At 37.9% G+C, this 27,724-nt stretch overlaps 1 protein-coding gene across 2 annotated transcripts; it reads right to left on the minus strand.

The window, feature by feature from the left end:
• Positions 1–87: 87 nt before the first annotated feature.
• SMC1B (structural maintenance of chromosomes 1B) lies at positions 88–27,625 on the minus strand. Of its 2 annotated transcripts, XM_059845734.1 has the most exons (25): positions 27,517–27,625; positions 24,926–25,114; positions 24,318–24,430; positions 23,391–23,594; positions 22,774–23,012; positions 22,031–22,289; positions 20,983–21,123; positions 19,137–19,219; positions 18,444–18,651; positions 18,080–18,265; positions 16,362–16,541; positions 15,247–15,393; positions 14,524–14,661; positions 13,906–14,022; positions 11,334–11,440; positions 10,445–10,586; positions 9,526–9,671; positions 8,264–8,417; positions 6,784–6,882; positions 5,719–5,875; positions 4,824–4,978; positions 3,395–3,546; positions 2,943–3,012; positions 1,027–1,137; positions 88–780 (listed from the first exon to the last, which is right to left on the minus strand). In XM_059845734.1, the coding sequence occupies exons 1-25, from the start codon at positions 27,623–27,625 to the stop codon at positions 670–672; spliced, it is 3,717 nt and encodes a 1,238-aa protein (XP_059701717.1). In that variant the 3' UTR covers positions 88–669. The 2 variants fall into 2 exon arrangements, with proteins under 2 accessions (XP_059701717.1, XP_059701718.1); XM_059845735.1 differs by lacking the exons at positions 2,943–3,012; positions 3,395–3,546.
• Positions 27,626–27,724: the final 99 nt, after the last annotated feature.

Genomic DNA, 27,724 nt, shown 5'->3' on the forward strand with positions numbered 1-27,724 from the left:
TCATGTATTTATTTATATATCTGTATTTCATGTGCCTCTATAGCATGACTCATTCTTTCCACTTCTGTATCAGGTGAAATTGTTCAGAGGTGAAATTTTTCAAGGTTACATCACAGCTCTAGAGCTGCATCTCAAGTTTTTGTACAGTTAACTAATACTTGTGTAAGGTTGCAGTGGAGAACTGAAGTCTGATTGTCACAGAAGTCACCCAAGAATACACTCCAGCACCTTACTGTTTTAGAAAAGAGGAAATAATCCTATTCTGAAGGCAAATAGAGGCAGCTACAACACAAAAGTTCCTGAGTGAAGCATTGAGCACCTGAACAGCATGCTGGAGCTATGGACTTTTTTTAATAAAAACAAGAGGCTTGGTCTTTGGGATACTCTACTTATGGAGATGAATCTGCAGCACTTCTAACAGCCAAAGTATTTGGAATGAAAGCTTTGGGTACCAGTGTGCACACCACAGAAATAGCCTCAGGCTCTGACTCCTTAACAAAACTGCATCAAGGAGTAGCAGCTGATTCCCTTAATATTCTGCAAAACTGCTTCACTTAAAAAGTGAGTAATTCCCTGTCAACCTCTAATAGCCCCATTCAAACTTAGGTTTGTAACAGTCAGGTGTGAACCCAGTTCCTGTTGTCACCTGGCCCTGGTACCATCCATGCTCTACTGGAAGAGAGAACCACGGCTGGCATTCTCTGCTGTGTCCTGCTCTTCCTCCTCTGGGTACTCGGTAAGATCCAGGGTCAGGACTTGGCTGAACATAATATCATTGTGCTGGGAAGAGGGAGAAGCAGAGCATGTAACAAACACACTTCTGGTACTTGAAATAAGCATTTCATAACTAGGAGATGCAATCATGAGCTGGAGTTCCCCCAGAGGATGTTCCCCAAAGCTGGTGCCTGCACAGCAGGACACACCCAGCCACCAACTGTGTGCCTGGTTCACTGGAGCCAGCACTTCAGGTGTGACCCAGCACTGCCACAACCCCACGTGCATTATTTACCCAAAATTAATTGTTACCTCAGGACACACTCCAATCAATGCATCTGCCTTGCAATAAAACTCTTCCTTCAGGGAAATAACTATCATTTGTAACTGTTCATGTGCCTGTTCTCTAATGAACCTTGAGACCTTTGGAAAGAAACCAAGTATTTCAGTTAGTTCTGGCAACCTGAAACAATGCTGTGATTAGGGAATAGTGAGGGAAGAACTGAACTGTGCTAGCTGCAGAATTCCACCATGACTGCTAAAATGAGAAACGAACCAGTTTTAAAAACCAGGTATTTTGCATGGTTAAGACAACTCCTCAGGTGTGCTGCTTTTTAAAAACGTTTAAGAAAATAATGGTTCATTCCAGTGAATAAAGCTATAAAAAGACAGCAGTGACAATGAATAACAATTTTACTTCATGTAACTAGAAAGGAAGGTGGAAATCCCTAAATAAGATTTTTTTGAAAGTGTGAAAAGTTTGCTAATGGCTGTATAATAATCTTAAATTAGTTCACTGCAGACAGCAGCAAGTTTCTCAATGATAATGCAAGTTAAAGGTACAAGTTTAAGTTATTAACTTGTGAGATTACCCCAATATAAATTAAATGCTGCATAAAGGAAAACCAGTACCTTTTTAATGAGTCCTCTGCCTGCACACATCTATCTACCAGACATGGAAATTAATTTTTTACTGGAAGAACTGTTAGTAAGTTATGGGACAAACTCTTGTCAGCAAATTACAAACTTCACAGTAATTTCAGAGTATAGTTCTAATTAGTGAGAGATCTGCTTTAATACATCATCAATTTGCAAGAATGGAGGGGATGGCCGAAGTACCATTTTCCTTTGTTTTTAATCATGTCACTGAGAGCCAAACCCTAAAACTTCCTTAGAGATCTTCATTATAGCCCCTCTACATCTCATCTGATGCTGCTGAAACACACTGCACAAAGTTAAAACAACCTCAGGACCTCTTATGGACTTGCATCCCGAGGATTTAGGGAATTTAGGTTCAGGAACCTCTCACAGTGAGTCAGTAATCTCCAAGAAGGAATTTATTCTATCTGGCAGGCACAAGTGGTAGAGCTTTCCAGCTATCTATTCCAGATGTACCCTGCAAGCAAACTCTGGGGTACTTGGCACATCACAGTTAATGCCATCAGGGGAAAACCCAAAATATTTGGTCTTTAAACAACTGCTTTTGTTTGTTAGGCTCTACCAAGACTGACATTAGCAGTAATGCTAGTAGAAATACTGTTCTGAAAAAGAATGTTTCCACAGAAGAAAATCCAGGCACACGCAGGGAGCTTTAAGATTCCTCCCTACAAAAAAATCCCTCTCGGAGGGGCTGCCATCCACAGCTGCAATCTCTGCTGTTTGTGCTCCAGCCTCAGTTTTTGCTACATTGAACAATTACTGCCAAAAAGGGAAAGAGTAATTAAGAGGGAAGGAAGGTGCTTTAATCAAGAAAAGTCATGTGACTAAAATGACTGGAGCAACAGCTTAATTGGTGCTAATGCAAAAACAGTTACTAAGCCAATTCCATCAAACAGTCCAGTGACAGAATGACTTGGTTTCCACGTGCAGACACACTCCTTGCTACTTCTGGGAGCCAAGGAAGCTCCAAGGCCTCACCAATTCCAAGCAGCACAGTTCCCAGGTGCCCTCCAGGTCAGACTGTGCCACAGGGGGTTACACAACACACCTGCACACCTTCACACTCCTCACCTCCTCTCACCTTCACAATTTAGAGACCAATCAAACACACTTGGATTACGGAATTTAAATTTTCCCCATATCTCACAGACTCATTATTTCAGCCCTAAATCCAATCTAATTTAAAACACATTCAGTCAGGCTAAACAATCTCTGTATCCCAACACCCTGCAACAGGAGCTACCCTTTTACAGAAGGTACCAGATATTGTCAGTAAAATAGCAACTTACTTTATCAATGTTTGAGTTGTCCAGTGCAGCATCTATCTCATCCATAATAAAAAAAGGAGCTGGACGAAAGCTGTAAAAGACAAGAAAGTATTTTGCATTGAGATACCAAAATGTTAATCAACATTCTAATTACTTAATCCATAAATAAAGTTGATAGTATTTTGCAATATTATTCTTATATTTATTGTAATTAAATACTTTAACATTTATCATTAAATAGACAAGAAATTAATTAGCAGTTAATATTTTAATTAACATGAAATTCTACATTGAATATATAAAGTCATGACAGATAAAGAACAAGGACTCAGCAATGCTTGAACACTGCATTAGCAGAATTTTTAACGTGTATAAGCATAACACTGTCTCTTCCTATCACCTTCTTGCCCAGATACTTGGAGAATACCCCAACATTTTTTTCCCCCTGGATAATCCCAGAACAGTTCTCTTACCTGTGTACAGCAAACACAAGAGCCAGGGCTGCCACTGTTTTTTCCCCTCCTGACAAACTGTCCATGGGCATAAAGTGCTTGCCCGGAGCCACACAGTGAAACCCAATGCCTTCCAGATAGGGCTCCTCAAGATTTTCTGGACTAAGGTAGGCCTAGAAACAAATGCAATTCATTGTAATAGTGAGATTTATCCAATTAATTAGATGGGTATTTTTAAGGTTTAAATACTGCCTGAGCTAGTGAGGAAACCAGTGAGTTTGCTTTCCTTTTGGGGAAGCTGTTCATCCATTCTGAGACCAGCAGTATGGATGAACAGTTCCCAGAGGAAATGTTTTTGTCAACAAACCACGAATTAAGAGTAACAAAACCAGTATGGAGCCACTTATTTGTTATTTCCAGACTTTCAACTACTGAACAAACTTGATTTTATCACCTTTTATGTAACTGCTTAGATTTTTAAAATTATTAAACTGTTAGACTTCAAAGGCAGATTTCTTCTCTTTTTTTTTGCCTGGAAGACAATATATTTGCAAAACTGCCTTTTTTGGTGAAAAAAGGCAGTTTACAGAACCTAGCTTTGAGCTGGACAACGACTGCTTGTATTTAAGTCTTTTTCTGTATTTTTGGTTCCCAAGGACAAAATTTAAAAGCATTATCTTAAAGGAACCACCATTTTCCCAACCACTAAAGGTATGATGGGTAAGATCTTTGCTAGAAGGTTTATTTTTCTCAATAACAGAAGAGACAATAAAATAATACAGACTCTTCCCCTCTGTCTAACTGGAGACAAGCAAGAGACGTTTCCTTACTTAACCCTCATTTCCAATGTCTCCTCTCAGATCACAGACATCATGGAAAAAAACCAAACCAACACACAACATGCTGAAGAAAACCACAAAATCTTAAAGAGTTCAATCCTTTAAACATTCCACAGTCTATGGACTTTGACATAACCAAAGCATTTGGGAGCTCCCTCTTGACTTTCAGTATTAACACAGGAACAGTAACAATGATAATTGTGAGACAATTTTTCTACGTTTCTTAACTGACTTATGATTTTCAGTTGTCTGTACTAATGATTATTTTTAACGTAACTTGATGTGTAAACCAATGTTATTTTAACTGAAGTACTCAATTACATTTCACACTTGTGTTCTGATAATTTACAAGTGCTAAAAGCAAAGAGTTAAACTAAGCCAAGCTGAACAGTCCCTAGTTTTGCTCCCAGATTACCTCTCTCTGTCTAATGTCAAGCATACTTAGGCCTATTGCCTATTCCTTCCCTGACCCTAAACTTCTGCAGTCTTTATTTCTGTGATTTTCTTCTTAAGGTACTGAGACTGTCTTTGGAAACCACAAGTGCTACTTCATTCTAGGTAACAAAGCATCCAGTATGGCCTTCAAGGCACAGCCCCTGTGCACAACTCACCTGAGCACTACTGTTCCTGCAAAGCTTCTTGTAGATCCTGTCAATGGCTATGGAGGCATGCTCAAAGCACGTGCTAAACAGTTCATATCTTCTTTTTTTCACCTCTTCAAATTCCTTTTTGCATATTCTGACCTCCTTTCTGCTGTTCTCAAAAGCTATGGGGAAAAAATAAAATCACAGGCATTACTCCTTAGGAAGTCTTTGAACAAATACACATAACAAATGTATACTGGGTATCATGAACAGCATAAAAGAAAATACTTATTGCAGAAAAAGGAACATATCAGTATAGTGTGAGTTCCCTTCCAAATTTCAAATGAAAGGCCCACAAACCAGCAAAGTTGTGATGTATTCAATTTGTTCTGTGCCACATTTGTCTGGAGCAAGGAACAATATTCTCCTAATTCCTTCTGGGAACCAGGCAGCCCTAAGCAGCACCAGCACAGACCTGGTACAGCTCCAGAACCCCTTAAGTTTCTTACATTGTTAGTATCTTCAAAACTCCCTGGAGATACTAATCATTTTGCAGAAATGCTCATGTAGAGTTTTGGACAACATACACAGTTCCTTCAGTTATGTAAGAAAAATTTAAGCAATTTTAACATTAAAGTCAGCAATTCTCAGAATGCAAGTAAAAAACACTTTATGATGTCATGTGGGGAGCAAATATCTTCCTAATCATTCAAATTTTATTTCAACAAACAACTCCACACTCAAGTGTATGTTAACAAATTGTTTACATATAATTAAAAAGATAACTGAGGATAAACACTTGAGCACAAAAAAAATACCTTAATATCTGAAATGGGCAAAGCCAGCAGGACCAGCCCCAAGAAGAGGAATTTCAATTAGGGTGGAATCACTAAAATGCCTGACATGAAAGACTGAGTGTTACCATCTATCGATTCTTGGAACTTGTCCCGAGCTATCAGTAAATTCTCTTCTGCTTTCAGGTTTGGAGCAGCTGTCTTCATTAATGTGGCCTCTTTAGATTTGATTTCTTGCTGCATTTGCTTCACTTGATCCTCTATGTCTTTATCAGATTCTAGTTCCTAAAGGAGAAAAAAAATCCCAAAACCAGAGCAATCTAATTTGCTTTGAGGCCAAGACATTTCAATACATACAGCAAGCACTTATGGTTTCTGAAACAATTACCCCACTCATTAATAGCTTTGACTTGAAACACAACTGAAAAAACTACCCAGGTCTTATTTCTTCCAATGAGTCTACCAGGCCCTCACTCTTCTTCCCCAAGACCTTTAAAAACAGGAAGCCAATTATTTTCTCTCAATTCCCTTTTTTAAAATACAACACAGGAGCAGGATTAGTACATCACTCCTTGATTTTTAAAGAAGAGGTTCTCAGTTAATTCTTTGAGATAAGTTCTACTGATGACAGATTCATCCTTTGTTCTGTGCTTAGCCTCTGACATTTAACTATTTTCCTCAAGATTAAAAAGGAAAAAAAAAATTATAAAACCTGCTGAGAAAATGTGACCTAATGGGCTGTTGGACAGGGAAGGATGGGATGCCTTGGTCTCTGCAAATACCACAAACAGAAGGTAAACAACACCCCACAGCCACCCTTGGGTTCTGGAATTTTGAGCTGTAACATACAAAGTTGGAACTTTGAGGCAGAAGGTAAAGGAGGAAGGGGAAAAAAAATAATCAAGGTTATATTAAGTGTCTCAGTTGTCTCAGTTCCATTTCTGTGGTTCAGGTAAGCTGTAAATTAAAGCCAGTTACATGGGAAACTGACCTATCTAGAAATCCCACACATCAATGCTACATCATGAGTACAAAACCAGAGCACACATACACATGCACTTCAGCTTAGCAGTGGTTTTACCAAGTGTCACTTAAAGACTAGGGTGGAGAACAAAATAAACAACACATAAAATACCTTTCACAAAAATAGAAATCTGACACTCCATCTCTAATAATTTCAGACAAAAGATTACCTTTAGGTCGACTTCTAGGGTGCTGTAGTCTATCTGAATTCCCTCTTCCCTTTCATAGATCCCTGAGAGAGCCTGGGTTCCTTCTATTTCAGCTCCTGGCTGTAAGATGAAGGACATTTCAGTTCAGAAATACAACAGTTAACTTTCAAACTGTAAAACAAATTCCTTAAAAGATTTTAAAATTAAGAGACAGTGGTAACATGGTATGAGGTATACATAATCCATGGCTCTTCCCCTGGCCCAAATGAAATGAAGAGTTAAGATCTCATGAGCCTAATTAACACACACACCTGTTAAATTAAGATGAAAATATCTGCTAAACTCAGCTTGAAGCTATGTCAAAAGCAACAGCAACCTGTTTATTACACATTCACAACACTGTACATACTGTAAACCTCCTGATTGGAAAGATGCACACTCACTGATACCTCAATCCCTTCCAAGGGAAGGCTGAAGTGTGTAAGCTGAGACGTTCCTTCCACTCAAACTCAAAAGAATTGAGGCGCTTCAGTTCTGCATAGCAAGAGCAGAGAATCTTGTACTGCCTGTCACCTAAATTTCAAGCAGTTATGCTCCCTCAAAGGAAAAATGTCCCATCTCTCATTATTAGACCCCTTTCCCACCAAGATTTTTTCTCACACCCAAATCTTGCTGGTCTTCTCTGTGAGGTTAAGAGCCCACATTGTCATTCCTTCTGCTCCCCTCCTTGGTTTCCTCTCTTCCTTATTCAGAAACAGTGAGAGCTGAGTTCCTACATCCTCAGATCACTGGCAGTTCTTGTTCCTTCCCTTCACAGACTGCCCACCCCACCTCACTGCCTGCATTTTGTCCACTGCCCAGTTCACACCTATCCTCCACCTCCAGCAAAAACACATTTCTAAGGAATGGGTTCAACAAGACTCCTTCCAAATTCACACACTTGTTTTAAGTTCTTCAAAACTCACAGCTCATTTCTTCTGTAACAGTGCAGAAAGTTTATTTCTCCTCACAAGAGGAGAAGGAAAAAGAGGGAAGATGGAGACAAATAGTAAGGGGCAGTCATGGTGGAGAAGGAATGTTTCTATTTTAGCCTATCCCTGATTTCTGAGAGTACATCTACTGAACATAAAAGGATGATTCTATATACAGCATTTATATTATGGATGATAGACCAAATATGATCTCAATCCTGGCACATGCCTTATTTATTTACATTTCTGAACTGACCCCTGTGTATCCTCTTACTTATCTTCATACCAACAAGAAATCTTGTACAAGATTTTTTGTTTCCAGCACAAGCAAAAATACTTGCAAACAGTATTTCTGTCTACAAAAATAAAAATAAATCCTTCTTTTAAATGAAAGAGACCTGATCACACAAATTCAGTGCATTAGTTTGAACATTACTATGTAAGAGAAACAGTCCTGTAAGGAAAGAAAAATTAAATTCATCAGTAAGTGCTCCTCCATGGTATCTATCTTCTGTAAACACTTTAAGTACCTCTACTTCACTGATGTCATCCAGTGATCCAGACAGTAACTTGATTTTCAAGTCCTGCACCTTGCATTCAAGCAGCAGATTATGTCTCCTTAATCTCATCTCTTCCAGTGAGGTTTCTAGAGCTGTAGCTTCCCTCTGCAACTTTGTGGCTTCTCTACATGCACAAAAGGCACAAAACAACTCAACAGTGGAAACATCACTGCTAATAACATCCAAGAAAAACTGAAAAATACAGCATAGAAAACAGATCCCAAGCACCAAGAGGGCTGTTTCTTCTTCAATAACCCCCATCAAACATAAAGGAAAATGGTACTTCTGCCATCCCCTCCATTTTCCTGAATTACTCCAGAGGGAGCCTCAGTCTCAGTACATTGCCAAGTTCACTTAAAAGCACATTCAAATACCCATCTTTCCTAATTACAGACTACCCCTGTTCTGTTCTGCTCTAGTTAACATGTACAAAGATTTGATCCTTTAACAGGTAACCAAGTATCTTTTACCATTACTCTCCCTGAAACAGCTTGATTCTTTACAACCAATTCCTCTGGTAGCATCAAGTTACCATCAGCAGAAACACTGTTAAATTTATACAAAACATAAATCAAGAGGCATACAGTCATGAGTTAATAGAAAATTCCACAGTATCCACAAGTATACTGTGCCAATGCGATGGGGTTTTTAAACACCGTGATGACTCCAGATTAAGGGACATCAGTAATAAGCAAGCACAACAGAACTGAAGTATAAACTGTCCACAAAGGAGCTGATTTAATGTAACAGCAGGAGAAAAAAAATGACCTAAAGTTAGTATTAGTTTAAAGTATCCAACATATGAAAAGTCTGGAAAAATAACGATGAAGTTGGAAAATAAAATGTTCCCATTAATCAGACCCACTGTACAACTCAAACTGAACTGTGGAACTACGAGGGAACTTCACATGCTGCCAATCAAGCTGTAAGCTACTTCATATTCACCACAAGGGATGAGAGATCTGTGCTCAGAGATCACAGTGAGACCTAAGACTAGGAAAATAATAAAATAATTCTTTATGGTTTATGGGATGGCCCTCTTGAACTACTCTCCTTCACACACTGAATTAGAAACACTGTTAAACTAAGGCACACTGTAGATGCAAATCACTATGTCTCTAATAAATCTTTCACAAGAAAACAAAACCAGATCAATCCAAACAAGTGATCAGTAAACCCATGCTAAATATTATCCCTTTAATCATCTTCCCAGGAGTAGAAGTAGGAGTTACCTATTAAGAGTTAACATCGTCTTTCTGAACTCTTCAACTTCATTTTGGCTTCTTGCAAGCTCAGCTTTACGAGCACTTAGTCTATCCTTAAGGTGTTGCTGCTCCTCCAAAAGTTCATTCACTTTTTTTAGAAGCTTTTCCTCATCCTGCATAGAAATATTTAGATTTTTAACCTCCCACCAAGAATTTAGATCTGAAACCTCCACTATACAGAAAGAAGGAGTTAAACCTGTTACATTCAAATATGTTACAGAGAAGATCTGGAAGGCACTGGGGAGGGGGGGTTTCCCCCACTTTGTGGCAGTTTTATACATTTCACATTTTGTTTTTTGTTCAAAGCACATATCTTCTCCTTCCCTTTTCTGTGAACAAGCACAAGCTTGTTTCTTTAACAAGCACCATCAGCACAGTACAGAATAAAGAAAACTATGAAGGAGAAACCCATACATACTACATCAACTAAAAATCTAAATTGGTTTCATAGCATTATTTCAAATGTATTAGTGGCTGTAAAGTAGCTTAAAGATGTAAAGCACCAGAGTTGCTTGCTCTTACTCATAAAATCTTTGCTGAATCTGAGCCACATGCTGCTGGTTTTATCTATATTTGCATGTTGCCTTTTCATATCAACAGAACACATTAACTGAACAAAATATAAAATAATACTGTACAGACAGTAATCCAAAACTTAATTTTTAGTAAGCTTATTTTTAATAATAAATAAGCATTCAAATATGGCAGTTTATTCCAAAGCTAAAATGCAATATGCATCTGCATTTTTCTAAGCAACTACAAAGTCAACCCTGATTTAACCCCTTGAAAAATTAATCCACAGCATCAACTACATTTATTCAGAATTGAAACTGAGAGGAAAGAATGTACTGAATTACAGAGACAGAGAAATTGTTTTTATTATTACCTTCTGTAGCTTTATAATCTCAGCTTCATCTTTATGAATTGTCTCCCTCAACTTGCTGACTGAGTTTGTTAATTTTTGTAGATGATCACGATTATACTCCAGCTGAATGTTCAGTCGTGTCCTCTGATTTTCAAACTCCAGTCTAGTCAAGGTACAGGATTTAAAACCATTTCTTACAAAGCAGGCTATTACCTGTGATTGGACTCTATTCAGATACCATTATGTATCTTCTATGTGAACACAAAAATCTGCATTACATTGATTCTACTACACCACATCCTATGAATATATGGGAAATCACAAAGATATAGTGATACCTGTTAAACAAATACAATATAGCATATAGCCACATCAATATGGAAAGTGACACCTAAACTTCAACCATCAGCTCATTTTAACATTCTCCCTCTAAGATACCAATCTGTGGTGCAGTGACACATGTCTGTGAGAGAAACACTAGCTGAGGTTACTTGTGAAAAACTCAAGAACCTGTCTGCTTTACAAGAGTATGTTCCTATACCAAACACCTGCATCTTACACCAAGTTTTCCTTAAGATTTATTCACACATGAGTGACCTTTCAATCTTGGATAGTGCCACTTTTTAATGTGGATATTAAAAAACTATTTTTTTTTTTTTACAATAGTGCTACCAAAATAGTAAATGTTACCTTTCAAGTTTGTTGCAAGCTGTCACTGACTCTAACAAACCCAAACCACAGCAGTGATTTAAATGATCCTTGTCTAACTAATCTACAGCAGTGTCCTAACAGTGACAAGAAGAACCTTCCACATTCTCCTATGACTTTGTGTTATTTCCTGTGAGGGAGTTTCTCCAGTGTGCCCAATCTAATACCAACCACTGGTTTACATTTTAGTGACAGATACCACCTTCTCTTATCAATCTCCTCTTGTTGTCTCACATGCTCTTGTTCATACACACGAATATTTTCTATACCAATTTCTTCACAGAATTCCCGGAAAACAACATCTTCAACCTTTGAAAACAGAGAAATGGAACAAAAAATGATTATACTATTTTGCAACTCACAGATGTGAAATATTCAAATCACTCCATGCTACAGACTAGATTTTTAAGGTATTTCAAGAAAACACCTAACAACTACTGAGAAGTAATTGGTACTTGAAATTTTCAAAAAACACTTTCAGTCCCAATGCCAGACATAAGGCATATGTAACTCCAATCTAAGGTCTTCTAGACAGCACCTGGTCATTCTGAAGACAGAAGTCATCACAGTATAACCAGCTTCCCTAGTTTTGCCTGTTGTTCCCATACAGCTGAAGAAGAGAAAGCTAATCAGATACACTAGATTTCTTGGAGTTGTAGTTCAGTTCTTTATTTAAATCCTTTCAAGAGATCCATAAATATTAACTACTATGCTCTGTTTATAGAGAAGTCATAGCAAAAACTCTGCCACGGAATAGCTAATTTCCTAATTATACAGCATATACTAGCAAAAGCATCAGTCAAAATCAATTCTAAAATTTTTTTTTACAATTTAAGCAGGCAAATACTAGGTACATTGTATATGGATGAACTGAAGGAAGAAATAGCAACAGTCCATTCCTATAAATTCCTATTTAAAAGGAAACCCAGTGGACTGAACAAAATTTTAAAAGAACTCTACAGGTCAAAGCCTGGTATTATTTTTATTGTTTTAGTATTCAGGATTTTTTAGCCAGGTATCAAATACTACATCAAACCAAGTTATACTATCCAAGTTACACTACTCCTTAGAAACTGAGGATTCGTTCCAAATGATAGCCTCTATGTTTTTGTTTTTTTCAGAACAAGCAAAAGAGAAGTTCCTGCATCTGGAATTCTTAGACAGTTAACTATCAATGACTTCCTCAGTGTTTGCAGATGACAGACATCTGCACTGCCTCATGCCTGCACCCCAAGCAAGACAGAGAACAGGCAGCAATTTTGGCTTGTTCTTACACGTAGAATTCCAGTCACAGATTAATCCCAGACTGACTGATGAGAATGTGTCAGAAGCCAGGAACTAAATTACAGATGTACGATACAGCCTGAGTTAGTGCAGACAGTGGTGAGGAATGTCTCCTTCTCCAACAATATACATTGACACCAGCATCTAAGTCCTGGACTCTGCACTTCCCAGATAAAACTGCAGTACCATTTTTCTACAGCTTATACCTGATTTCTTTGCTTGACAAGAGTAGGAGCAAAGGCAGCTTCAAAATGCAGGTAGAGATGAGGTGCCTATTTCTCCAAGAGGTCAATTACTGCCTACTCTAGCAGAACACAGCAGGAAACCCCTCTTGGCATTACATTAGGCTTTACTAACATTCCCTTCACTGCTGAATGCCTTTAGTCTCTTCATGGCAACCCTGCTCTGCAATCTGTCCACTGTCTGTATGAACTGCTCTGGGGATCACTGGAAGATTGATAAATTACAGGGAAACTGAGGGATGAGTTGGCCAGAGGGTCTACACAAAAAGCCAGCTGAGAAACCTAAGTGGTGGATCATGTATCATAGAAAACTTTTCCTGTTGCTGATAAGCAGCAGACAGGAGCAGATTCTAAAGACAAAACCTGTTTAGTACCATAACAGATAACCCTTGGTCAGGTGGGGATAGAACAAGAGCTCTTTAATCTCCATCACCTACACTTCAAACGAGAGGGTGAGCAAAGAACACTCAAGTTTTATCACAGGCTAGCTTCATCTTGCATGAACTGGAATAGAATACAGGTATACAATGGTTTTTAAAAAAAACAACAAAATACCAAAACAAGCCCCAAAAACACATCATGCAAAAAACCCAAAAGAACCTTCTTCCCACCCAGCAAAGAAAAAACCAAAAAACAACATCACAAAAAGAAAACCTCTACAGAAACAAACCAACCCCCCAAAACAGTGAAATGGGAATTTGCTGACAATCATCACACACACCTCAGCCACTCTCCCAGGGTAATCAGAGCAGAGAGAAAAATCAAGAACAAAAACTGGCTACTTCCCAAGAGAAAGGAACCTTCAGACTATGCTACTTTTCATTTACTTTCCAAGCAGACAGGCCATCCCCCAGACATGTCACCTGTAGAGTTCAGAACAAAGCCCTCTCATAGTACTGAGGACTGTTTTCAGCTCTAGAAAGCTGTATATATTAAGCAAAGCTTCATCTACTTGAGACATAGATGGATTTGGTTGGTTGGATTTGTGTTTAGCACTTGACAGTCACAGAACTTTGACTCAAAGGAAACTGATCTGCAAAGCCATGACTCATATACACTAACATTCTCTGTTCACAGTTTCCTTGGTAAGAAAGGTAGAGGATGTGGAGAGATTACTGGAATAACGTACAAGCCTTGTTGGCAAAGCAGTTTACAAAGTTAGGAGGTGACCAGTTTTAAACATCCGTAAAACTTAAGCTTCTGTAGCCTAATAGCATGAGCTCTCAAAGCTCTGACAGAAGACATTACCTTGTCAATTTTTTTCTGAAACTCTTTTATTTTTTCTTTTCTTTGCACTATTCCTTCATTCAGCATATCATGCTGAGCCTCAATATTCACCAGTTCACTTTCCAGTTTTGATTTTTCCTAGAGAGAAAGGAAAAATATGGTAATTTTTTTCAATAGGATGATCAACTTTTTAGAAATTAAGGGACAGCTCTGTTCCAGGTTAACAGTTTTTTTCTGATTAAAAACATTAAATATTCTCTTCTCAAATGCCATTTAGCCACTATTACTGCCTGCATGTAGCAATTACAGTTTTAACAATTACAGTTTAACAAACTGGAAAAGCAAACTAAGTACCACATGAAGTGCACTTTGACTTACAGACTTCTGAAGGTTACTAGATGATAAACCAAGTTTAACAGAAACACAAGTTTTAAGCCACAACAGAAAAAGCCTCACGTAAAGTACTTTGCAATCTTTGTTTTTTATATTTTATCAATTCCTCAGCTGTAACTGCTGTATGTAGAACTTTAACTGAATTTAAAAAAACCATGCAAGAAAGTAGTATTACTTGATCAGTAATTGCAGTTAAAACAATACAATTATTAAACATGAAAATGATAAAGACTTATAATATTATACCATGAAGAGATTGGCAAGATGTTTCTTTTTAATAAGGTCTAATTCACTCTGTGAATATTTAAGTCGTGTCTGAGTTCCTTGGCACTGAGCACGCAACTGCTTCAAGTCAGCCTCCTTCCGTCTGATCCTCATTAAGTCCTGGGAAAGTGTTATGGTGGGAGAAGAAGCTTTTTAAACAAAAGATGAACTGTTTGAAAATTATTTGTTTTTCAGATGTTATAGCTAGCCCCACTGACCTAGGCCTCATTCAAGGTAAAGGCTGATAGCACAGGTCATATGCAATATAATTATCGTAATGGATTTATTTCTCCTAAGAAAGTATCTGCTTGCAGATTAAATTACAACTCCATCCCTCTTAAAAAAAGCCAACTAAAGGTATGACAAATCATTTTACACTGGCAGGTTTTGGTTCATGCCAACATTCACATGTTTACACAACCATATTGTCATTTTCATTACAAGTCTTCAGGTACTCTTAACGTTTACCTGGAGGGAGCTTGGACCAACAGCATTGTCCTGTATTTCTGCCTGTGAGCTGAGAACCACAGCTAAGAACTCAGATGCAGAGTTTATTAATAACTAGAATAGGATGAACAGCTATTATGTTCTGTCTGCATCTTCTAGAAACTTTGCAAATTATACTTCTAGAAAATCACCTTCCCAGAGCTGAATTAAGTTAGACACAGCATGACTTCTGCAGTTAAGTGCTTTGAAGAGACCTACCTTTAACTCAGTAATCAAGCTATCTCTTCTTTCTTTCATTTTATTGATTTCTTTCTCATCCCAACATCTAGCTTTAAATCTTAAATCACTTGATCCTCCAGAAATCACTCCAGATTTCAAAAATAAAGTTCCATCAAGAGACACTGTCTGGAAGAAAATAAGTTATATCCAAATAAATCTGAAGAAACCCCAGCCAAAGTATCCCATGCACTAGTGACCAAGATATGGCAGTAAAACAAGTAACAACATTTGAGTTGGCCTCAAATTTTTCTTTTCTCTTCCAAACCTGCTAACATAAGGCATTTGAAGCAAAGAGAAAGTCTGTTCCTTCTTAGGAGTAATCACATTTTGGTACTACAGCTGATCAGAAAATAAAATGAAATTATGAAATTTCCTTGCATATAGTCCCTTGTGTATACACTTGCACTTAAAAGCTGTAGAACAGATACATTTTAAACTTGGTAGAACAGACCAAGCAACATGGTAACAGAGTAAAGGTGAACAGCTTGTTTGTAAAGTCAAAGTGTACATTTCTGTAAAGAACATGGGTGGTTTTGAGACTTTATTTCAAGTAAAAATAACTTCACACTTACCTTCAACTTAAAGCTCTCTTAATCAAAATTTTAGAAGGTTTATTAAGTGAATAAAATACTGTCTGCAGCAATAGAGACAGGAATAAGAAGAAAGAACTGCAGGAAGTTACAGAGAAGCTTGCAGCCCTTAACATAATCCATATCTACAACCAAGATACTCTATCTTTCCAAATTCTTTAAAATATCTGCTTGCTAAAGTCTGTGTTTTTAAATCAGACAGTTTTAGAAGCATGATTTTCCATCCCTCCTACTCCTCCTAACAAGGACTATACCAAGACCCGTATTTGGACCCTAACTATCCTTTCAATAGCCTCCTCTTTTTCCCAGAAAACCACTTCATCTTACGACCAGAGGGAAAAACAGCCAAGTGAAGTACCTAGGGATTTGTTTCTGTGGGATTAGACAGCAGAGTACCAACTCTGTGCTTATCTGCAATACTCCAGCATGTTTACAGAAGAATTATTTATTGGCATCAAACACAACTGCAATAAAAAATATATGCAAAAAACTTTGGCTTCTTACTTTCAACCTCACTGGTCCATCAAATGCAACGTGTTTTGCTTCCTTAATTGTTTCACAGATCAAAGTGTTCCCGCTCACAAACTGAACCACTTTTTTCAGTGGAGCAAATTGCGTTTGTACCACATCCACCATCATTTTAGCTTCTTTTATCTCCCTTAGCTTCTCGTTAACTGGTTTAACCTGTAAAGCAAACAAGCAGTGTTTAGAATCCATGTTGTTAAAGCAAACCATGTCCAAATCTGAGTAGTCTGGAGACAATGTACACATGGAGCTCAATCACTGCAAGACTAAAAACAGATCTGAGGTTTATGTTCTCTGTATACCACTGTCCTTCAATCTGCATAACCTACTGCATTGCTATTTACGATGGCCTTAAGATACAATTGTATAACCTGTACATCAAATCAGAGGACACCAATGCATGGAGAATAAACAAGAGAGTACAAGAGGTGTGTGTGGCTGCAGGGCTACACCTTGCCCAGAGAAGCTGTGGCTGCCCCATCCCTGCAAGTGTTCAAGGCCAGGGGGAATGAGCAGCCTGGTCCAGTGGAAGGTGTCCTTGCCCATGGCAAGGGTGGATGAGCTTTAAGATCCATTCTAAACCAAACCAGTTTGTGGTTCTATGATTTTTGGGGTCAAGGAGACATGGTTGGATAGTTCCTATAGCTGGAGCAGTGCTATGAGGGATACAGGCTTTTTGGGAAGGACAGGTGGGGTGGGGATGAGGACGTGATACAGCATACGGAATAGACTGAGGTACTGAATTCTTTTCACTTCAGTCTTTACTTGCAAGACTAGCCCCTGGGAATCTAGAACAAGGAAGACACATTCTAAGTGAAAAGAGGATCAGGTCAGGCAAACTTAAGCAAACTGTATGCATGTAAATGTGTGGGCCCTGGTGTGATACAACCAGCAGAGCTGAAGGATGCCATTACAAGGCCACTTTCCATGTACCTTTGAATGATCATGGCAACTGAAAGAGGTGCCTAAGGATTAGGCAAAAACAAACGCCACTCCTGTGCTCAAAAAGAGGCAAGGATGAGGACCCAAGGAACTACAGGACAGTCAACCTCATGCTGATTGTGGAAAAGGTGATAGAGCAACTTATCCTACTAGTTCCAGGCACACAAACACAAAATCTAGGGAGATGTAGTCACTATGGTTTCACCAAGTCAGTCATGCATGATCAACAACAGCCTGATACAAAAGAAATTACTGGCCTGACAGACCTGGAGAGAACAGTCAGCATTATCTACCTAGACTTCTGAGAGGCTTTTAACTCTGCCTCCCCTAAGATCATCATGGATAAACTGATGAAATGAACAGTGAGATGAAGTGAAAACTGTCTGAACAGACAAGCCCAGGATGGTGACTGCTAGTACAAAGTCCATTTAGAGGCCAGTAGGTAGCCATGCCAATTCTGGGATTGATCGTGTTTAATGTCTTCATTAATTATCTGGATGATGGGGAAGAATGTACCCTCAGCAATTGCTGATCACAAAAAAAATGTGAGGAATGGCTGATACACCAGACAGTCATGCTGCCAGCCAGAGAGACCTCAGCAGGCTGGCAAAGGCCAACAGGAGCCTCCTGAAATTCACTTCCCAAGTCCTGTGCCTTAACACTTCAGCTCATTCTAGTTAAACTAAAATGAGCCAGTATCAAGACTTACAAGTGTCGTAGCTTGCTGATGACAGGAGAAAGAAAAACATACTTACATCAAGGTAATCCAAAGCAAGAAAAGTTTCAGGTTCAGCTCGTTCTTGTTTTAGGAACCGAATGCAATCTCTTGCTATTTTTTCAGTGGCAACAATAATAGCAGTCATGTATTTGCTGAATACCTTGGTAACAGCAAGCTGGTATTTTTTATGAATAGGATGACACAGGTCAAGCAATCTTCCAAACTGAAGATTAAAATACAGAGAAATATTAGTTAATATTAATACTATACACTCAAGCAGAAAGAAAATTTAAAAAGATATTCCAGACTGTCCAATTTACTCCAGCTGCTTACTCAGGCTACTGCAGAACTTTTAAGTCTTAACTCTAAAAAAAAGCATTTAAATGAGGCCATTCCATTACCACAGAATCTGGATAGAGCCTTTTTAGACTTTCCAGGATCTCTGCTCTCATCTGCTCACGCCTTCCTTCATGGTAATCAATTTTGGCATTCTGCAGTTCACCAACTATTTTGTTCAAGTCCTGGTTCACTTCAGCCATTCGTATTGTTGCACTCTCAATTTCCTTAGCCAGCACTTCCTCCTGCTGTTTTTTTTCTGTTAGTGACCCACTTTGAACAGAAGCAAAAATAAAAAGCAATCACAATTTCATTTATACACATTTTCAGTATAAATGAAGGTCATTCTGCAGTCACCTAACTTCACCAGCAGTAAATATCAGGCAGAAGACAAGACCCAGGAGGCAAGAACTGAGCTGTGCTAATACACAATGTAAATATAAATGCTTTCTAGAGCAGCACAACTACAAAACTCTCCTGTTTTCCTGCTCAGAATTTGTCCAATAATAGCCCCATAGCCACAGTAACATAATTTGTGAGAAATTAGAATTATAGAACCAATTCAAACAAAATATGGATTAGTCATCATACTTCCTACTTTGACCGCCAAAGTGACTGAAATATTAAGTAAAATTAGTAAGAATTATAGTTCTTATTAAAATTTCGAAAAAAATAATTAGAAGGAAGTAAAAACCTGCTGTGCTTTGAAAATGACTAATACCCAAGAAATCCAGTTAGCTTTTAAATTTTACACATACGTGCAAACTTTAGCATACTCTTCCAACTTCTCTATGCGTTTTTCATGCTCTTCTACCTGTTCCACAGTCTGTTTAATGGTCTCCTATGCAGTCACAAATAGAATGTGTTAAAAATAATCATTAAGATATACAGCTCTACATTCAGAACAAGTACTGAGATAGATCTTTTCTTCTTTACTGAGATAGCAATAAAGAAAAAAAGGTCTATTTCATGGTGAAGTAACAGCATCTCTTTTGCAACAGTAGGTGCCAAGCTACACCTGAACAAATAACAGAGGGAAATTATTATACCAAGGCCATTATGGAATTTTCCACGTTCAGCTACAATTTAGGGAAAGCCTCTTCAGAACAGAGAATCATGACACCAACAAATATAAAAAAACTTTAAACAAAGCACCAGGAAATTATAGGTCTTGAAACAAAGAGGGGCTACTCTTGGCCCTACATCAATAGCTTTTTCCAAAGAAGTTAACACAGTTTCCAAACCGACACAAAACATGGTAGTAAAAAAACCCCCACCAATGGTAAAATAAGAATTTTCAATTACCCAGATTTATTAAAAACAAAAACACATTAACTGAAGCAAGTAGAGAGTGAAAAAAAATCTGCTACCAACACAGTTTATTAAGCCTTAATTTAACCCCTGAACTCCTTTTTAAATAGTTCTAGGGATGTAGAGTTAACTTGCACCCACTACATTGTTTGCATATACATATTTCATGCACTCTTAAGTAATCCTTATTCCTTTCTCAACAACACAATGGGACTCGCTCAGCTCAAGAAGCACAGGCAATGGAATTTATTTCACTTCTAAATACTAACTACATTCTTCTGGTAACTAGTAATTAAAAAAGAAATTGTATTTTATGAAGAAAAAATGGATGTACAAATATTATCTTAGCTATTATTTATATCCCCATAAACATGGAGTAAAATACAGACTTTTCCAAAGAAGCATGCTTATATATTCAAGAATGAGGTGTTTGAAGCTCTATCACTCATAAAGCCTCATATGGTGCATTTTTAAGCTTTCTGAATAGCAGTCTCCCTCAACCTTGACTCTGTAACTAAATGCTGAAGAAATGCATCTTGCCTCTCTAACTTCTTAGTAGGTGACAAAAATGCAAGTTAGCAGAGTTAAAAACAAAAATACAGCCAGGAAAACCAAAACACCTAACAGGACAAGGTTTCCAGCACACCTGAAACGCTATATAGCATTCTGCCCTTTTTAATTCTATCAGAAGCAAACATCAGGCATGGGAACCAAGCCAGAGTGAAAAATGCACATATTTTATTCTTACACGTTTGGATCTGCAATGATAAAAGAAATCACAATCAAAATGACTGCAACTGTAGTCACACAAGAAAGCTGCCTCTGAAGTGGTGGACACTGAGATTTTTCCAACTACAACATATTCTTGCACATAACTGACCTTAAAACCATCTCAGCCAAGAGATTGCTGTGATCAAAATACACCTCTGCAGGGTTTGAGTGTCATACACACATACAACAGCAGTGGGACACCTCAGAAAGACTACACTTACACAACCAGAAACTGCTGGCAGTTAAGCCAATGTTGTGAGTACTTGTAAAATATCAGAGCCAAAGCTTTCAAACCCAAACCCTCAGTGTGGGCTCATGCACATGATTTCTGAACAAATTTAGAGGCCATTCTGCTAAACCTGTTGCAACATGAAATCTGAGTTAACACTTCCAATGAACCTCTCTTCTGCTGAGGATTTGATTACATGAAACCACTGAACATGTTTATTTACAGTTATACCAAACGGAACAGCAGAGAGACATTTTTCTCCTAAGAACCTCATTCTAGTTTGATACAGATACCTCAATTTCACTTTTCTTCCTGCGATTAAGTTTCAGCCTTTCTTGATCTCCTTTATCCTCCCAACGAAGTTTTTCTAGCTGCTGGGCTAGTGTAGCTACTTTCTTTCTTGCCATTTCCTTTAGCTCTTTGTACCGCTGTAACTGGACAAAAAGAAATTAAAAAAAAAAAAAATTCACTCCTTGGAAAGCGAGAAAACTCATGTTGTTACAGCCCTAAGTAACTTTACCTACCTAAATTTTATGAAAATTACCCCATTCTCCAGAAGGCTCTTCTAGCTCTTGATTGCATTATAACAACTTGAATTTTTTTACAGCAAGTTTCAATCCAAAGCTTACACCTAACAATTCTTACAGTCTTTTTTAAATCCTTTTTTATTACTCTTATTGTTCAGGAAAGCTTACAGTACTTCTCATTCAATCTGAAGATTAACACTTTATCTTTGCACAGCCCAAAACTAGTGCAGTATTTTCAGCGTTCTCATGTTATTAAAAAATTTCATAGTAAGTGGAATACAAATACTTTAAACAAATCTGCTAAGTGATGACTAACCAACCAAATGCCTCTAGAGTGCAGGGCAGGAAGATTCACAGACTAAGGTAGCAACCCTGCAGGTTGTCCATTAATTGATCAGAAATTATTTTAAAGAGGAGACAGTGGAAAAAAGCTATCACGTAGTTTTACAAACATTTGTAGCCATATGGTCAAAGACAGCTTCTTGCCAAGTGAATTTACTACCAAGGGATGTAGCCCTTTCCTTCTCAAAGAAGAAGAGGGTATGTACACTATCAGGTCTTCACTGGCTTTCCCTAATTGATACCTCAGATGAAAAGCCAGTTCTCAAAAATCACTCACCCTGAGTCGCTGACAAACATTTTCTGTGCTACCCTCCTACAGTGTACCATGTGTCTAAATAAAGGTGAGAATTTAAGTTGAAGGGCAAAAATATCAATAAAAATCACAGGTCATTGGTGAAATAACAGTTTCCATGTAATCAGGAGTCTTTCTGAACTTCTCTAGTAAACAGTACTTTTGGGCCTCCTGGTTTACCTGACTTTCTCCCAGCTCAATTTCTGCTGCTCTCTGCATTCTCTCTTCCTCAGTTTTCTCCTCAAATGCTCTCCACGCCTTCTCAATATCACTCAATTCCATCTCTAGTTCTTTTATTTTCTGCTTTTCCTTATCACAGGCTTTCTCCTTATCCCTTAGAGATTTTTTAGACATTTCTACTTTCTTGATTTGGTAGGATGTGTTTTCCTTTGCCTTTATATAGAGGGGTCTCTGCTGAATCAGTGATGCCTCCAGAGTCCTAAAAAACAGAACCAGAAACAAGCCCTAAACAACCAACCCCAAATCAAACACCCCAAGCACAACCAAAACTGCAAAGCCACAGGAAAAGGGGAGAGAGGGAAGATAGAAAAGACACTCCCTCCCCCCTGCTGACCACATATGCAAACAATCAGTTTTAAACTGTAAGGTTGGGGCTTATACTGTGGGTATGCCCACAGAGGATTTTTTTTTTATATCCAGTGAAAACAGTAATTTAAGAAGGGAAACATAACCTCCTAAAATTTTAATAACAAACAAGTGTTTATATAATGAAAAATATAACTAGGCATGGCATAGGAGGTAAAAATAATTTCTGCATTTTACTTCAGTGAATTGCTAGGAACTGACTTCCACAGCACTGGACTATCAACCAAGTTTTTACCAGGAAATGCACACCTGCCAAGCAACTCTCAGTGCACATAATGCTTTACTCAACTATCACAGAATCTGACTGGAAAACCTACTTCATTTCTTTTTCCATCTGCTGTTGGTCCCTGTTTAGTGTCCCAAACATTTTTTTCTTGACTTTAAATGAATCTTCTGCTGTAGAAAGAGCCTCTTTCTTGATATGAGCCTCCATATTCTTTTCATCCAAACTGTTTTTCAGAAAGCTAATTTGTTTTTCATTGTGATAAAGATGAAAAAGCTGAAGCTGTGTCCTTTCTTCATCCAGTTCCTTGATTAACATCTGGTAATGCTCTGCCTACCAACATTAAATATTAATTTATAGTTTATAAAAAGTATTTTCCATCATTAGCAGTCTAATTTCAAGGCCAAAGTGATGTAAGATTATGTACAGGTAGCTGTAATTCTGGTAATGGTCACTTATCACTAAACTCAAATATTTAAGTCAATACTCTCATTATACTGGCAAGCCTATACTTTACTTTAGATTACATGTATCCCTCTACCTTTTCAACTGATACTAAATTATTATACAGTATGCCATACTAATAAAACCACTAGACTAAAAGCAAAGTTTTTGGGTTTGTTTTGTTGGCTTGTTGTGATTTTATAAACAGTACTGAAGTTCAAAAGAGATGCAAAATGTGGCAACTTAGCATGAAAAAAACTAAGTTACCTCCTCTTTTTCTATCCTTGCTAGTTTGCGTACTGCTGCCACACTTTTTTTCTTGTTATAATTCAACTGTGCATCCTGTTCTGCTTGCTGCATTTTCTTCTTCTTCTGTTCATAGTCTTCGGCATATTCCCATGAATTACTAATTTGTTCAAAAAGTTGAGTTCTCTCCTTTGGCTTCTTCATTGCAATTGACTCTACTGTTCCCTAAACCAAAATTGAAAATAAATAAATTATGCAGCACTGTAGATCATTCTGATGTCTTATGAATATAGGAGCATATAGTACGGATTGACTTTTGTATTTATTCATGGTCAACACAGCTGGTGGAAACGCATCTAGATTCAAACCCAAGGAAAAACTGCATGCCAAAATGAGGATCACCTAGCCACTCAGATTTCTATAGATGTTTTTGTAAAAGGGAAAAATCTATTCTTCCTTAGGAATTTTCTGTCAGCAACTCTACGTAAGATGCTTTTGTGAAATGTTATTATTCATCAAAAGATGAAGGCCTATGTCATTACATTCTTGGAAACTAATAGCTGAATAGAATTTTCAACCCCTTAACCTTAAAAAAAATCCTTTACATTTTCATGTGTCTTTACTAACAGGAGTATTTTAAGATGAAATTACTTTTTCCTGCAATTAAATACACATAAGCATTTATACAGACTCATACTTTTCTATATATTGTGAATAACAGAAGCACTCTTCTTCCAGATTAGCTTCCTTCTTACTACTGTATGCATTTATACACAAACCCCATTAAATCTATTTTGTAGTCTTGTACTTCTTGGTAAGATCAACAAAAAGTATGTTGCCTTGCAGCTGGCTAAGGGTGCTCTCATTTCTAGACAATACTTAACTGTGTATTCTATGAAATAACCAAAGAACCTTTTGTTTTCTTTTGAAAGTACCTTGAATGCTCACCTGAAAAATAAGGCAATTCCTGGACTTGACAAGAATGCCTACTTTTTCTAGCTCAGATATGTATGCAGATCGGCTGACAGACTTGTCATTGAAAAGAAACTCAGAACAACTACCTGAAGGAGGAAAGGAAAAAAAAAATTACTGCTGAAAATGGTTACAACAAAAAATCTACCGGAAAAGAGTTAAACTAGCAGAATAATTTAACTGAGCAATTTTCTCAAAGAATACAATAGATTTCAATTACTCCTTTATTCCTTTCAGTAGTTCATCTTTTCTCTTTAAAAACTCGTTTCAAATTTTAGTACTTTCTAAAGGAATTGATACCTGCAGCAAGGTGTCAGACCCCATTTCTTAAGAGTCTACAGCACCTACAGATCTCAAGGAAATATCTAGAGACTGATAGTGAGCAAAGAACATATAATAACTTGTTATTTAATTAATTAACCCAAATATTTGTTTTCATTTGTATCACTATCTGAAGGACTATACAAATCTGCCCAACGATGAACTAATATTGGGCATCTGAAATTCTAAGTTGGGTATTTTTGGTCTCCATTTCTTTACACATCAGACAATAGACAATACCTGCTGCAGAATCTAATACCTACCACGGATAACTCTTGAAAATGTTTTTTCTTCCCCATCTTCCTCACAATATACAATCTTCACACTAGCTGTAGAAGAAACAGGTTTTCCAACATGTGCTCCATGAATAAGCTCTCGAACACTTTTAACTCGCAAATTTGATGTTTTTTCACACATCACAAAGCTAACAGCATCCATTATGTTAGATTTTCCTTAAAAATTAAAAAAAAAAAAAAAAAAGAATTTTTTGACATTACATAAATGGAAGCACTTTATTAAGAATTAAAGAATCTGGAGAATTGCCAATTTCTTTAAAAATTATATTTCCAATTACATATTTTTCATTCTTTTAGGAAGAAATTCTTCTCTCTGAGGGTGGTGGGATAGTGCTACAGGTTGCTCAAAGAAGCTGGGGATGCCCTACTCCTGTTAAGTCCTCAAGGCCAAGCTGGATGGGGCTTGGAACAACCTGGTCTAGTGGAAGGCATGATGGGGGGTACAACTAGATGAGATGTGAGGTCCCTTCCCACTGAAAACATTCTATGATTTTGTGACTTTATCAAGGAAAAGCTGTTGCACCTAATGAACACATTTTTAAGATGTAACACACTGGCAGCAGCAAATAAGCCTGTCTGTAATAAAAATTATGACAAAACTGATTTATTTTTTCAGCCTTATTGGAGAAATCTTTTGTTTTTTTACACAGGCTTCTCTAGAGGAGAGTGTGCCACAACACCCTCCTTCCTTGGCAGTGTGCTGTCTGGAGCGAAGTGAGGGAAGTTTATGGCATGAACACTCCATCTCCAACTTTTCCACTCTCCTGAAGAATACTAGCACCTTCCCAGATCCATTCCCCACAGCAACAAAGCTATCTGGTCATAGTCCTTCAAGAAGACCCCTCCTAATGGAATCCTCTTTATGTTTTATCCCTTTAGTCTTGAGCATTTCTGCTGATAGCTTAATTACTTTCAGTCTTCAATCTTGCTACTTTGAGAGTATTTTGACTTATTCTCCAAAGTATCAGAAAAGCAAGAACACTAGGAGGAACACAGAGAAATAAAAATACTCAATTCAGAACTGCATAATTTCACACCTTTTATTCCCTGGATTCATCTATAAAATGTACTCAGATTTAACTGAAAGAGCACCTGGAAAAAGTATCATAGTTCTGAGACTTTACAATACAGAACAGTGGGGAGAGAATGATAAAGAACATGATTACAATGCTAAATATATTCAACTTATATTCATAGATCTTACTTCAATCAGGTTAGGAAGGAAACCACAGGGCCTAAAAATCTGAATTATACACTAAATCATTTACAGACATGAGAAACAAAAGTGAAACGTAAACCCATCCTTGTTGCTCTATTAAGACAGCCCTCACCTCCTATCGCTTTGATAAACAGACATAAAATCCCTTTTATTGAAAAGAGCTTTCTGAAACAGAGATCAAATTTTAAGAATGTGAAAAATGTATATTTTATAATTGGCATTTCACAAATATTAAAATGAATATTATATGTGTTATGTTAGAAAGTTATGCTGTATTAATTTTCTTAAGTAGTGTGGTAAATGTAGTTTTAGGTTATAACATAATGTTAAAACAGAAACTACGCTATGTAAGGTACTCTTTTTAAACGAAGAACTTACAGCAAGAGAGCAGCCACAAAACACCTAAATCTTTCAGAGAAAAAGAATTTATTGCTTTCTTATTCAGAAATAAGAGAGCTGTCTCGCTCAGCCCTGAAGACGCCGTTAGGATTAAGAGGAAAAAGGTGATGATGACCAGACAGAATCCTTTGTTTGAATGGAATTTATGCATCACGTATGAGGTGTATGAACATGCATCAGGCTATTGCTTTTAAGGGTTAATCCTCTGTTAACGTGTGTCCTTTTTCGGGCTTATGTTGCCCAGAAAGAGGTACCCGGACCGTCCGTAACTCTTTGTTTCTATTGTCTCATATTGTCCAAATCCAAATTGTCCCAATTTTTATTACTCCAATTATATTGCTATTTATAATAACCATTTTATTACTATTAAAATTTTAAAAACAAGTGATTGGCGTTTTTCACAAAGAAGTCCCAGCGCCCTGGGGTCACAGGGTGCTGCTGCCCCTACAAAGCCTCGCTGCTGCGAGCCCCCCCTCACGGCAGCCGCCATTTTGCAGAGCCGCCCTACCCTACCCGGAGGAAGCGCAGCAAAACCCACACTCCCATCAAGAAGCAGGTTTCTACTGGTACAGCTTGGAGTATTAAAATAAAACAATATTTATGTGATCTTTGTAAGCTGACATGGCCAAGACAAGCGGTGCTCTTTGTAAACTAGGTTTTCTGCTTAAGCTGGAAAACACCATGTCAGCATGCAATTAAAATTCCAGGAACCCCCTTTCCCCCACCCCGAGCCTGCTCCCACCCTTCCATCCTGGAAAAACCTACACTTTCAGCTAAGTATTACAGAGCAGGTGCTTCTTAGGCGTCACTTATATTGCCACACCTTCAGGTGCATGAGATTTTCAGCAGGACCACAAGGCTAAGTTCCACCGAACTGAGCCCTCAATGCTGACAGCTCAATGGAGCAGCTGCCCCCTACCCACACACCCACCCACAATACCTGAGCCATTGGGCCCGACGATGCAGTTGAACCTCATGAAGGGCCCGATAACCTGCTGCCCCCTCCACGACTTGAAGTCCTTCACCACCAGCAGCTTCAGGTAACCCATCCCCGCGGGGAGCTAGGGTCAGGAGCTCCTGAGCTCCACACCTGAACCCCCTCAGTCGACGACGATACTTCACCAGTTTTTACCGACAAAAAAACCACC

This window comes from Haemorhous mexicanus, chromosome 5 (assembly GCF_027477595.1).
Source record: "Haemorhous mexicanus isolate bHaeMex1 chromosome 5, bHaeMex1.pri, whole genome shotgun sequence".
NCBI lineage: Eukaryota > Metazoa > Chordata > Aves > Passeriformes > Fringillidae > Haemorhous > Haemorhous mexicanus.

Excerpts from the sequence above, each read along its gene's own strand:
- SMC1B (XM_059845734.1), bottom strand. The coding sequence starts at position 27,625 with ATGGGTTACCTGAAGCTGCTGGTGGTGAAGGACTTCAAGTCGTGGAGG. Across the intron at positions 24,431-24,925 it reads ATTTTCAAGAGTTATCCGTG|GTAGTTGTTCTGAGTTTCTT; the intron begins GTAGGTATTAGA and ends TTCCTCCTTCAG. Across the intron at positions 6,883-8,263 it reads ATGACATCAGTGAAGTAGAG|CCAGGAGCTGAAATAGAAGG; the intron begins GTACTTAAAGTG and ends TTCATCTTACAG.